Genomic DNA, 13,814 nt, shown 5'->3' with positions numbered 1-13,814 from the left:
ACTCTGGGGTAGAGAAGGAGACTCCCTCTAAGTGTGAGGCTGGTCTCAGACAAACGTCTTTATTTTCCATTAGATTTGGGCAAATTAAGAGTCTAGTCTGTGGTGGGGGGAAAAAAGGCAAAACTGCTGGTTCCCAGAATTCTTACAGAAATCAGGGCAGATTGCAGAACCCGAAAATGAGAAAGGAGGTTTAAAAGGCATGCGTCTTCCTTCCAATGTGCACTTTATTTTAAAGCTTGCATTTGGAAGGGGACTTTGCGTGGCTGCCAGGAGGAAACGCTTATGCTTGCTCAGGCTGGTGAGACGGGAGGGATAGAAATGGAACAAAGGAGAAGCACAGATGTGGGCTGAACCTGACCAGTTGGTTTTGCTGAATTCTGAAAACCCTCTGTGAGGTCGGTCCAGCAGGGAGGGTGAACCAGGCCCTAGGGCTGCCTTTGGCTGATAATCACATTGCTTCGCCAATGACAAACTAAATGCTTAATGTCCTAAAAGCAGTCAAGGAGATTCTAGTTCCTACAGTCCCCCCCGGCTCTAAGTTAAGTGCAGTCACATTTAAGACTAGAAAGAACTGGTAGGGCAGCCCACTCAACAAATGGGGCTTTGACAAAGGGGCAGAAAATCTTCCAAGACAGTTGCAAGGGGAAGGATGAACTGAGAATGTGACTCTCAATGAAATGGAAATAAACAGGTCTGGGCATTGAAAACTAAACTCTTTTTTCTTTTCTTTTCTTTTTTTTTTTTTTTTGAGACAAGGTCTTACGCTGCAGCCCAGGCTGGAGTGCAGTGGTGTGATCTTGGCTCACTGCCACCTCTGCCTCCCGGGTTCAAGTGATTCTTGTGCCTCAGCCTCCGGCGTGGCTGGGACCACAGGTGTGCACCACCACGCCCAGCTAACTTTCATATTTTCACTTGAGATGGGGTTTCACCATGTTGGCCAGGCTGGTCTCCAACTCCTGGTCGCAAGTGATCTGCCCGCCTCCCAAAGTGCTGGGATTATAGGCATAAGCCACCGTGCCCGGCCACTGAACTCTTAAATAGCTCATATTCCAAAAGAACCAGATTTGCCATGAGACATAAGATGTCGCTGGAACAGCCAACAACTCAACCCCAGAGTTGGGTGGCTCCCTTATGGTTGTAGCCAGATCCCAGGAAGGAGCAGATTCACCAGCACACTTTAGGGCTCCGGTCTCACTTGGCAAGCCTGGGTGTGGGCTCCTGGCGCCCTCTGCCGGCCACTGGGAAACCAGACCCAGGCGTGCGGGTAGCAGATCCTATCGCTGTCAGGTGTTATTCTAGACAGAATCGGCCAGAAGAGGGCAAGGTCAGAGGCAATCAAGCAGGAGGTGCAAAACCATCAGTGGCCTCCATCAGCTTCCTTTGCAGGAAAAGGAAAAAGCTTCTTTTGTAGCTGCCTCAGGTTCCTGACCTCCACTGGAGTAGCTGCCTGGGGCTCCTGACCACCGCTGGAGTAGCTGCCTGGGGCTCCTGACCTCCACTGGAGTAGCTGCCTGGGGCTCCTGACCTCTGCTGGAGTAGCTGCCTGGGGCTCCTGACCTCCGCTGGAGTAGCTGCCTGGGGCTCCTGACCTCTGCTGGAGTAGCTGCCTGGGGCTCCTGACCTCCGCTGGAGTAGCTTCCTTGGGTTCTTGACTTCCACTAAAGAAGCTGCCTCTTTGTTTTTAATGCCCACAGAGAGGGAGGAATCGACGAAAACAGGTCAGCAAGGTGGCTTCCAGGTGCTGAGGGAGCAGCTCTACCACCTGCTCTGCCCCATGGTCTGGCTGTCAGGGTGGAGCCCTCATTACAAGGGCGCAGGTCTGCAGGGAAGCACCAGCTCCCCATTTCCCCACACCCCACCCCCAAAAGAACTTCTACCTTTATTGAAGAACATGGAGGCCATTTGTCCCATTTCCACCCGGTCTGTGATTTCAAATGGGTTGGGAGATCCACGTTTCTCTGTGGAGCCAAAAGAACAACAAAGAGGAAGTGGTTCTTCACGGGGAGAGCTTCAGAGGGTGGTGTGGACCTCACTGAATTATCTAAACCATGAAATCCCCAAGTGTTCAAACTCGAGAAAACTTTTCCTAATGTTTCCTGCTTGACATGGTTTAACACAGTCTTTTTTTTTTTTTTTAAAGGGAATTCAGAGATGCTCCTGCTGGGGTGAAAGGGAGAGCAGGCATCAGAGCCCAACCCAGCCGACCAGGAAGGAGACAGCAAGGCAGGGGCGTATATGAACATGAGGGCACAGGGCAGGAGGAAGAAGAGACGCCACAGAACGACATTTACTCAAGCTTCCAGGGTGCACCAGGCAAGGAACCAAGAATTTAATCATCTCAGCAACAGGAAGGGGGGTGGGGGGAAACTGAGGTGCAGAGGTCAAGGAACTCACCAAGCAGCAAATCTGAGTAGTGACTAAGCCAGCAGGGGCCAGGCCTGTGCCCAGGACTGAAACCCTGTGATCTTTTGAGTCTACCACAGGGCCTGCATCAGAAACCGGGGACAGGAAATGCCAGAGTCTGCAGGGAGACTCCCCAGGGCCTCTCCACGAAGAAAGGGAACCCTGTGGCCCAGAGGGAAGTGCAGGCCCGTGAGGATCCCAAGACTTACGCACAGACAGGATGGGCCGCTTCTCTGCCCGCTCGTAGTTGTCCCGGATGAGAACATCGCTGTCTGAGGCTGTGGAGGAGTCGTCATCTTCCTCCTCCTAGGAGGCGGTAGGATGGATGAGGAGGAGGGAGAAAAACAAAGGAAAACAAAAAAGCACATCAAAAAAATACAAAATGTTAGCCAGGTGTGGTGTCATGTGCCTGTAGTCCCAGCTACCTGGGAGGCTGAGATGGGAGGATCACCTGAGCCTATGAGATCGAGGCCGCAGTGAGCCGTGATTGCAACACTGCACTCCAGGCTGGGTGACAGAGTGAACACCCTGTCTCAAAAAAAAAAAAAAAAAAAGAGAAAAAGAAAAAAAAAGAGCACGGAACTCTACAGAAAAGCCCTGGGACAATGGTGAACCTGCTTCATTTGTTCTTATTTTTTTTTTCTTTTGAGATGAAGTTTTGCTCTTGTCGCCCAGGCTGGAGTGCAATGGCACGATCTCAACTCACTGCAACCTCTGCCTCCCAGGTTCAAGCGGTTCTCCAGCCTTAGACTCCCGAGTAGCTAGGATTACAAGCACTTGCCACCACGGCCAGCTAATTTTTGTATTTTTAGTAGAGATGGGGTTTCACCGTGTTGGTCAGGCTGGTCTTGAATTCCTGACCTTGGGTGATCCACCTACCTCGGCCTCCCAAAGTGCTGGGATTACAGGCATGAGCCACTGTGCCTGGCCTCTTTTTTTTTTTTCTTTTTGAGACACTTGCCACTCCATACCATCTCACTCTGTCGCCCAGGATGGAGTGCAGTGGCGCGATCTCAGCTCACCGCAACCTGCATCTCCCAATTCATGCAATTCTTGTGCCTCAGCCTCCTGAGTAGCTGGGATTACAGGCACACATCATCACGCCTGGCTAACTTTTGTATTTTTAGTAGAGATGAGGTTTCACCATGTTGGCCAAGCTGATCTTGAACTCCTGACTTCAAGTGATCCGTCTGCCTCGGCCTCCCAAAGTGCTGGGATTACAGGTGTGAGCCACCGCACTGGCCCCCGTGTTCTTTCTGCAGGGTATCTGTATCTGATTAGGAAGCTCTCAGCACAGCTATGCTGCCCCATTAGAGGTGGTGGAGACTCACTCGGGAAGAAGAAACAGCACAGTTCCTGGGTACAAAGGTTTCAAATAGCTGAGCTGGGTGCGGGTGGGGGTAGGAGGGCCTGAGGCTGAGACGGGAAAGTGGCAGAGGCTCCATCTGTGCTTTAAGCTTTAGGTGGCTATTAAGCTTCAGCTCTGGGACTGGGGTCCGGGAGCAGTGCCATGGACAGAGCCCGCCGTGCACTGAGAGGAAAAGAATGGGCTGCTGAGAGCGCCTGTTGGGTAGCTGGTGGAACAGAGGCACAGCCCAGAGACACACACACCTTGAGGTTCTCCATCCTCTTCCAGCGGAGCTGCGCGTTGGCTGCGGCCATGGCCTCTATCACAAAGGTGGTGGTCACGAAGCTGAGGGGTCCGAGTGCCCAGCGCCAAAGGCAGACAGGAGGTTGGAGGAGACAGACAGAAGGGAGACACCATTGTAAGAACCGACCAGACCCACCAGCCCGGACCATTTTCTTTCCTGAGAGCTGTTCCCTAGAGATGGGCTTTACCTGGTAAAAAGGTGTGCGTGCTTTGATGTTGCTGTCTAAGGTGAGAACATATTTCCGGTGCACGAGAGAGAGGGGCGTGAGCTGAGTGATGGGAGGGAAACTACCCAAAGGAGAGAGGGAGCTGGGGGCAGAAGCGACGCTGGGACAAGCTGTGCTGCACACCCAGGAGGGGCTGTGGGGGACAGATGCCAAAGGATGCTCTCAGTGAGGGGAGGCTGCTTCACAAAGGGCCCCCCTAGCTTCTGGAAGGACAGCAGGCAGCTTTCACCTCACCTTGCAAGGACACAGGCAAATGGTCACCTCCCAATTACATACACTAATGGAAGGAGCACTGGCATGGATAATTGGAAATGGGCACTCGGCTCCAGAATCCATCCCTTTTTTCTTTGGCAGTACTTTTTACTTTCCAAATAATCTGGCTAATATTAAAATAAGCTTGCACTTCTACGGACCAATTCGAAAGGGAGATTGGGAGGTGGCCTCAGATGCTTGCCGAGAAGTCAGACTAGATTGGAAAAATCATCTTTTCTTTTCCTCTTAAAGAAACTTGAGACCTAGATGACAGCTGGAATGCATGAATGCTTTTGTTAACGGAGAATACAGAAGTGGGCTGCCTTCCTGCTAATAAAACCTGAGGTATGGATCCATCTCTGCCATGGAACAGCGTGGGACGAACACTCATCTCCTGCTTTCTTGAGGCCAGGACAGCTCTGCCATCAGACTCACCCCTGCCCTTCCCTGAGTATTGACAAGGGATGGGGGGCTGACTGCTCGCCCCGAGGTCAGGTGGCAGGAGGCGGAGGAGTCGCTTGGCCCCACATCAGTTAAACCCACACTCACTCCCACTCTGGGGGAGCAGCCAGCTTTGAAACCCCCATTCCAACTGCCTCAGCATCTCCAAGAAAGGTTTCTCATTATCTTGCCTAAGTGACCATTTTAAGGGCTTTGGATTTACCCTTCTTTTTGGAAGTGAAATTAAAATCAATCTTAATTAAGGCATAAAGAGACTTCTCATGGTTGCGGAAGGCCAACTCATTGATCACGTTCAAACACAAATGGGTTGAGCAAGGAGCGGGGTGTGGCAGCCCCTGCCTGGGAGCCCCTAATGAACACTTCCCATTCGATGGCTGCCTGTGCTGAAGGTCCTTTAAAGGGGACAGCAGAGTCATGTAAGGACAAAGACTTCTAGAGCTCTTGGCTGCCAGGGCTCACAGTAGATAATGAACCAATAGTGCCCCAAGATTCACTCTTAAAAATCCCCAAAAGAAATGCATGAAGAAACTGAAAACCATGGGTGCTTTCCTATCCCATTCAGCTTCTTGTACGTCTTAGTTTGCTCCAACTACTAAGCTCCGTCTCATCCTTCCACCAGCACCCACCCCCTCCCCATTCAGATCCTCACTTAGATGCAGCCCTCCCTAACCCTGCTTCACCCGGCATCTTAGTCCCCTTGCCCTGCTATGCCTTCCTCTTTCCACAGCACTCACTGCCTTCCAGCTCACTCTTCAATTTACCCATTTATTATCCTCACTGCTCACTGTCTGTCTCCCCACAAAATAAAGTCAAGTCTGCACAGGCAGAGATTGTTGTTGGTGAGGCTCCCTCAGTACCCCGAAGGGTGCTTGGTGCACAGATCGGGGGTCGCTTCTCTCAGGGGAGGTATTTCCAGGTGCTCCTTCCCATATCTTTTTTGCAGTTTGTGGATTCCTACCTGGTTGAGGATGGAAGTGCCTAGTCCTAAATCCCTTCCTGGCCTGGGGCACTTGCTGACGACTTCAGACCCGTCCCGTCCCCACGTGTGTGGGAATCCTGAGAAGAGCCTCAGGTGGAACCCACCCTCCCTGAAGCACCGGCTGGTGAGGCCCACACACCTGGCTCAAGGAGTAGGCGTCCCTAAAGACCTGGGGAGGTACACGACAGGCGAGTGCCATGCTTGATCATGCACCCAGCCGTGTGTTTATCACCTGATTTGTGAATTACCTTAAGTAAATTCTAAATTCCAAACTGATTTCCCATATCACCTTAAATGTTTGTTAGATTCTTTTTCTGTGGCTGGGTGGTATTTTCTCAGATGGCAAAACTTGATGGTAATGTTAATAAAGCATACATTTAATAGCAGGGGAGGTAAATCTGCCAGGGAAGAAATAGGCCAGCATCATATGAAACATTCCAAAGCCTAGTGGACGTCCAGGTTTTTATCTGACCAGGGCTGTGTAACCGCTCCACTAACACAAGCCACCAGGAGGCCTCTGTGACTACTGTCTCCTCTCTGACTACCCTGGCAGGGACTCACTGAGCTAGAGACGGGGTAGACAGGTCTTCCCACCCCTCAGTGCCCTCATGTTCGGGCTTCCTGGGCCGACTGCCTCCTGCTCCACTCCTGGCCCCTGTGGGAAAGCCCCCACTGCCTCTCACCTCATGAAGCCCAGGAACACCAGCAGGATGAGGCTGACGAGCCACCCGGCGGTGGCGAAGGCCTTGGGCATGGTGAGCGCACCCGTGCCCACGATGAGGTTAAACATGTACACCAGCCCAACCTGGAACCGACAGAGGCGACATTCAAGCCCAGAACTTAATCAACATCTCCCCTTAACAGTTCCCAAGGAACGACCCTAGTGATGGCACCGCTGTGGAGGCCAGAAGGCCAGACTTTAGACAGGGAAGGAGGCAGGACAGGAGAATTACACCTGGGGTCTAAGGAGCCAGGCCTTGCAACCACAGAGCCTGTTAACCAAACATGAATACGTGGATGACTCAAGCCCTGGGGTTCAGTTTCATCCCTATTCCTACTGTCATCACTGCCGCCCCCTCCTAAAGCTGTATCGCAGATGCTAGCACTCTGCTCAACCAGGCTGTAGGCTTCCTGGGGTCAGAGCACCATAGGCGGGGTACCTGGCACGAAGGTGAGCGCATAATGCTGACCTCGAAGAAATACCCACTTTTCCAAGACCACTGAGCATGTGGGCTGAAGGTCCTCGCCATTGTCCTTTGGGACATGGATATTCATGCTTCCCTTTCTCCACCCCCTCCCCATATCAACTTCAGGTTTTCTTTAATAAATTTGAGATATAATTCACATACCATAAAATCCACCCATTTAAAGTACATACATCAGTGGGTTTTAGTAATATTCACAAGGCTGTGTGACCAGCACCAGCAGCTAATTTCATTTTATCACCCCCCAAAAAAACCCATTTCCATTAGCAGCCACTCCCCATCCTTCCCTCCCTGCTTGCCCACCCAACTTCAGGGTGATTTCTCAGGTCACTGACTTCAGGTTTTTAAACCAACCCACAGTTTACAATGATTCCCTTTCCAAGATCTGAACCGTGAACTTCCTGTCTGACCCAAGCCCCTACCCTTCTGTGATGCTCTCCAATCCCCCAGCCTCCTCCCCTGCCAATCCTCCCTCCCAGAAGCCCACCCTTATTTTGGCATCATCTGCTTCCTTTACTGGTGCAATCAGCAGGCTCCACCAAGCACACGCCTCCTTTCCTCGTGTATTTCTCTTAGTATCAACCTATCTGCAGACCTCAAGTCCAGCTGCCTGCTAGTCACCTACACCTAGACACCCCATTAGTAGCCCCATACTCCTTCCTTCCCCCCCAGATCACAGTCCTAGTGACTTTATTTCTGGAACTTCTTTGGTGGCTAACTCTGGCTCCTATCCTTATTTACAATTCAAATGAGTCTTTCTGGCCTGGACTGGTGCAGTAGACTCCTAACTGGTCTTCCTGTACTCTGCTAAACTGGGCGACTTACCGTATGCTTTACCACCTGTTTCTGATCATTAAAAAAGACAAACACCCCATCTCTGGGAATGCTCACCCGTTTCTCATTTTCTCTTCCTGTTCTTAGAAAGATGCGCTTTTCTTTATTTTAAAAGTTTTCTAAGATAGCCACATGCTGAATTTGTGATCAGAAACACACAAATTGCTGCCCATTCCCCCAGACTCGGTCAATTATGTTTTTTTTTAAAGCATGAAGAGGCCGGGCACGGTGGCTCACGCCTGTAATCCCAGCACTTTGGGAAGCTGAGGCGGGCGGATCACGAGGTCAGGAGATCGAGACCATCCTGGCTAACATGGTGAAACCCTGTCTCTACTGAAAATACAAAAATTAGCCGGGCTGTGGCGTGTGCCTGTAGTCCCAGCTACTCAGGAGGCTGAGGCAGGAGAATTGCTTGAACCTGGGAGGTGGAGGTTGCAGTGAGCCAAGATCATGCCGCTGCACTCCAGACTGGGCGACGACAGAGTGAGATTCCATCTCAAAAAAAAAAAAAAAAAGCATGAAGAAATAGAGACGGCCAACTCCCGCCTTGGGGCTATTGGCTGGGGGAAGAAGGGGCTGGGCAGTGGTTAGAAAAGACAGGCTTCCCAGCAGGTGCTAACTGGACATTTGAGAGCAGGACATAAGCGAGGCCACCCTGTGGAGAGGAAAGCTCTCTGCCTGCAGTACGTGAATAACTGGCACAGGACCAAAGTCCTCTCGTGCCATCTCCCCAGCCCCTCAACTCCTACCCAGCCTTCAGGGCCCATTCCAATGCAACTTCTTTTTTTTTTTTTTGAGAGTGAGTCTCGCTCTGTCGCCCAGGCTGGAGTGCTCACTGCAAGCTCCACCTCCAGGGTTCACGCCATTCTCCTGCCTCAGCCTCCCGAGTAGCTGGGACTACAGGTGCCCGCCACCACGCCCGGCTAATTTTTTGTATTTTTAGTAGAGACGGGGTTTCACCGTGTTAGCCAGGATGGTCTCGATCTCCTGACCTCGTGATCCGCCCGCCTTAGCTTCCCAAAGTGCTGGGATTACAGGCGTGAGCCACCGTGCCCGGCCTCTAATGCAACTTCTACCACAAAGTCCTTCCCAGGCTCCCAAAGTTGTCCTGCCTCCCGCCTTTGAATCCTTGTGGCAATAACACTTCTTATGCCCTCTCTTGGATTTCAGATATTGGCATATTTCTCTTTTCCGTGTTACTAAACATGAAGCTCACTGTGACTGCGGGCTGTGTCTCACTTCTTTCTGCATTTCTCAGGGTGCCTGGCACACAGGCTGGAGATGGGAACACCCAGCTGATTGCACTGGACCCTGCTTGGGTTATCTCTGACGTGAGGCTGAGAGTCTTCATCATCCAGTTTTGGACATCACAATCTCAATTTTTATTTTTTGAGACGGAGTCTTGCTCTGTTACCCAGGTTGGAGTGCAGTGGTGTGATCTTGGCTCACTGCAACCTCCGCCTCCCAGATTCAAGCGATTCTCCTGCCTCAGCCTCTGGAGTAGCTGGGATTACAGGCACCCACCACCATGTCTGGCTAAGTTTTGTAATTTTAGTAGAGACAGCGTTTCGCCATGTTGGCTGGGCTGGTCTCTAACACCCGACCTCAGGTGATCCACCCGCCTCGGCTGCCCAAAGTGCTGGGATTACAGGAGTGAGCCACTGCGCCCAGTCCGCGACCTCAATTTGATCCCACAGACAAATCCCAGAAGGATGAAAACAACTTTGAATCATCTTCCTACTGCCTTGCTTGGATCACAACATCATCATGATATGATTCCCCTCTGGGAGTCCTGGCTTAGAGTGGTGCTGCTAGAATAATTTTGAGGGCAGAAGCTGGGCGAGACAGGGAACACACAGCCCACTGCTGGTCTTCTGAATGGGAAGTTCTGGCTTTTCACAGTAACTGTGAATGTCTATAACTAACTCATGTTTACTTTTGCTGAGGTTAGTTTCAATCACTGGCACTTTCATGCTCGTGTGTACAAGGGTGGGAATGGGTCATCTAGCTAGTTCAGTTCTGTTCATTTATTCAACAACCAACAAGAGCCTTCTACAGACTGGGCCCCGTGCTTGGAACTAAGGATATGATAATAAACCAGACAGATATGGCCCTTGAACTCATGGGGCTACATTCTAAGGAGGAGACAGACAACAGGAAAACAACTACAGGCCAGGTGCGGTGGCTCACACCTGTGATCCTAGCACGTGGAGGTGGGCATATTGCCTCAGCTGAGGAGTTCGAGACTAGCCTGGGCAACATGGCAAAACTCCATCTCTACTAAAATACGAAAAATTAGCCGGGCATGATGGTGCACGCCTGTAATCCCAGCTACTCGGGAGGCTGAGGCATGAGATCACTTGAACCCGGGAGGCAGAGGTTGCAGTGAGCTGAGATCATGCCACTGCACTCCAGCCTGGGAAGAAAACAACTACGGTTTCAGCTTGAGAGAGGCGTTATGAAGCAAAGAATCAGGGCGCTGTGAGACGACACAGTGGGAAAGCACTGGAAACAGGAAGGGAGCTGGAGGATGAGAAGGTGCTGCCCAGGCAACAGATGAGGGAGAGACTTCCCGGTCCAGAGGCCTACAGTGGGAAAGAGGCAGGTAGGCTGGAGGAGCTTTCAGAAGGCCTGTGTGGCTGAAGCACAGTAAGCTGGGCAGGGGTGGGGCTGGAAGAGGCTGCAGTCAGACTGCACAGAGCCCTTTTGGATGGGACAGGGGATTGGATGTTTTGGAGCATTTGGAGCAGGGCACTAACAGAACAGACCCCAGCAGACAACCTAACATCTGCCCTCCCTGCAGCTCTGTGCTCTGCTTATCGCCTCCGTAAGCAGTAATACTTACAAAGAGATAAAAACCTTATTTCTTTATGGAGAATGATTTCCCATAATGGAAGCAAAGAGAAAGCAAAGAGGCGTAAGAAAGTGATAGTTCTAGGCTAGGTATGGTGGCTCATGCCTGTGATCCAGCACTCCTGAGGTGGGAGGATGGCTTGAGTCTAGCAGTTTGAGACCAGCCTAGGAAATGTAGCAAGACTCTATCTCTACAAAAAATAAGAAATATTAGCCAGGGATGGTGGTAAGCACCTGTAGTCCCAGCTACTTGGAAGACTGAGATGGGAAAATCACCTGAGCCCAGAAGTCAAGGCTGCAGTGAGCTGTAATTGCTCACCGGGTGACAGAGTGAGACCCTGTCTTAAGAAAAAAAAGTAATGGTTCTTGGGCAAAAGTTTTATGGAGAAACTAAACAGTATAAGAGGCATTTGTAAATTCAGGGAAGCTTAAAGGTCTTGGGATGTAAAAGTCAAAGGTCTCTTGTGGATCAGGGTTTCTCAGCTTGGGCACTGTGGAAATTTGGGGGCCAGGTCTTTTTTCATGATGGACGCCTGTCCTGTGCATTGTAGGATGTTTAGTGACATCCCTGGCCTTTGTCCACTAGGTGCCAGTAACAACCTCTCTCCAACCATTAGTGTCCTGACAATCAAAAATGCCTCTAGACACTGCCTACTGTCCTCTGAGGGGCAGAATCACCACTAGTTGACAACCACTGCTGTAGACAGAGGTACAATGAAATAAGCATGCTCCCAAAAGAAACTTACGAACCTTTAAGAACTTGACAAAGAAATGAATGAAGAGAGAAACTACAGTTGAGAGCAGAAATGGGTAACTGCAGTTGTCTTGCTTTGTTGCAATTTTTTCAGTTCCAAAGCAAGCCCTGTGTGTTTAGTGGGTGCTCGGGGAATCCTACAGGGTAATGTAGGACTTCTCTGCTTTCTGAGGACTGTGGCAGTCCTGGTAAGCATTCAATCCTCTTTACCTTCTGTAAAGGTAATCAGTGAGGGCCAATCACAAGGAGCAGACATAGAGGCAGGAAGCAAATCTGGGCTGAGCCACTGGCTGGGTCAGGAGGGGTTGTACGGAAGGAAGAGAAGGGAGACCTTCTCTTCTGTTGGTCGTGGGACGGTTCTGTGGGCCAGACTCTGGGAAGTAGTGGCAGAAAGCTGAGGAACAGGCTCTCCTGCAGTCTCGATAATGAAGACCAATACATGTGTCCTAAACTGAGTTACCTCCAATTCTCACCTCTTCCTCTGTGGCTGCACTGGAGGAGGCACAGGCATCGCTCCTTGTGACTGCTGGCCTGCTCTCCTATGCTCTAGAGAGCTCAGTGCAGCATCCCACATGCCTCACCTCCACCCAGCAGCCTCACTCATGACCTGCATGGGGCAGACGTCACCAGTATCTTTCAACAGCTTCCCCTCTGACAGTTGTCAAAGGAAACAGAAGGCAGCAAAGATGCGGAAGCAATGACTAGGATTTCAGGGTGTGAAACAAGCACTCTCTCCTTCGAAAGCAACCACAACAATCTTGAGCAGGAACCAGCAGGCAGAGGCACCCTCAGTGGCTGACCCTTCTGTCGGGCGTGACCTACGGCATCCTGTATTTTGATCACACGACAACCACTTCAGTTCTGTGTCACTCCTGGTCCTCATAAATGGAGAAACAGATATGCCTGTCCTGAGATCCCTTACGGGGACATGTACCTGTCTGAACCATGTTCCTGTGTTCAGCACTATCCTTGAGAGAGTGGGACATCTGAGCCACCTAGGTGGCTCATCTACTTGTTACAAATATTTTAGGCAGAATAATTCAAGCTAAAGCGAACATCCTTGGAACTCCTGAAGGGGAAAAGAACTCAAAATGAACGGGCAATAAAGAACGAAGGAGAGGCTTTGTCTTGTAAATGACCATGCGCTGAAGCACATGTATGAATTACATGCCCCGTTTCTTGGTTTCCCAAGGCAGCCAGAGCAGAGTTCTGTTCACATTATCTTGAGCTGGGGCCTGCTGGGGTAGTCAGAGCAGCATCAGCAGCAAGTTAGTTCCACAGCTTATCTGAGCTCAGTGACAACAAACTCTTCTGGTCTTACAGAGGACCAAGCATTGTTCCAGGATGGGGGAGTGCAGGAACCCTCAGGAAGCAGGCATCTTCTCCCCTCAGAACACTGACCACTATACCTCCTGTTTGATGCCACATCATCCCCACCCCACCCCACCTCCTCCCTACATCTCTCTTCACCAGCAGGATAAAAGAACACAAGCACTTGTTTATGGCCAATGCCCAGAGCTGGCCCTCTGGGCAACAAACACCCTGAATGAAATAAAACACATAGGAGATGGACAACAAAAAAGCGCAGAGGGCACTGAAGCTTGCGGGCCTAACTTCCTGATTTCCTGTGGGCACGTGACCTGTGAAAGGACCCCTTAAACAACTGGACACACAAGAAATGGGGACATAGCAAAGTGTTTTCCTTACAAAACTTAGTTACAGGGATGACTCACTTCCTTATCTTTAAGTTTACAGATGTTGTAAGAAAAAGCAGGAACCGTGGTGACTTTTATATTAATAGACAGCATGGAGAGTTCATCGCTGACAGCAGGAGGCTGAGAGCTTTACATAATTCCACAAATGAGAGGGACACTATTCATTCCATTCCAGGGTTCATGAAAGACTTCCCCTGAGAGGCCGTGCAGTGGCGCACAGCTGTAATCCTAGCACTTTGGGAGGACGAGGCAGGTGGATCACCTGAGGTCAGGAATTCAAGATCAGCATGACCAACATGGTGAAACCCTGTCTCTACTAAATACAAAAAGTTAGCCAGGCGTGGTGGTGCAAGCCTGTAGTCCCAGCTACTTGAGAGGCTGGGGCAGGAGAATCGCTTGAACCCAGGAGGCGGAGGCAGTGAGCTGAGATTGCTCCATTGCACTCTAGCCTGGGCAACCAGAGTGAAACTCTGTCTTAA

The 13,814-nt window shown here is 50.8% G+C and overlaps 1 protein-coding gene across 1 annotated transcript in view; it reads right to left on the bottom strand.

Moving 5' to 3' along the window:
• Positions 1–13,814, bottom strand: part of TMEM104 (transmembrane protein 104) — a 69,824-nt gene that overhangs the window by 46,401 nt on the left and 9,609 nt on the right. The window contains exons 2-5 of the mRNA XM_011974393.1: positions 6,658–6,779; positions 4,015–4,096; positions 2,613–2,709; positions 1,878–1,958 (exon numbers count right to left, since the gene is read on the bottom strand). Coding sequence (XP_011829783.1) covers positions 1,878–1,958; positions 2,613–2,709; positions 4,015–4,096; positions 6,658–6,779 — 382 coding nt within the window. The remainder of the gene's footprint in view (positions 1–1,877; positions 1,959–2,612; positions 2,710–4,014; positions 4,097–6,657; positions 6,780–13,814) is intronic.

Source organism: Mandrillus leucophaeus, unplaced genomic scaffold (assembly GCF_000951045.1).
Source record: "Mandrillus leucophaeus isolate KB7577 unplaced genomic scaffold, Mleu.le_1.0 Scaffold1, whole genome shotgun sequence".
Lineage (NCBI taxonomy): Eukaryota > Metazoa > Chordata > Mammalia > Primates > Cercopithecidae > Mandrillus > Mandrillus leucophaeus.
This window is presented reverse-complemented; position numbering and strand designations above follow the sequence as displayed.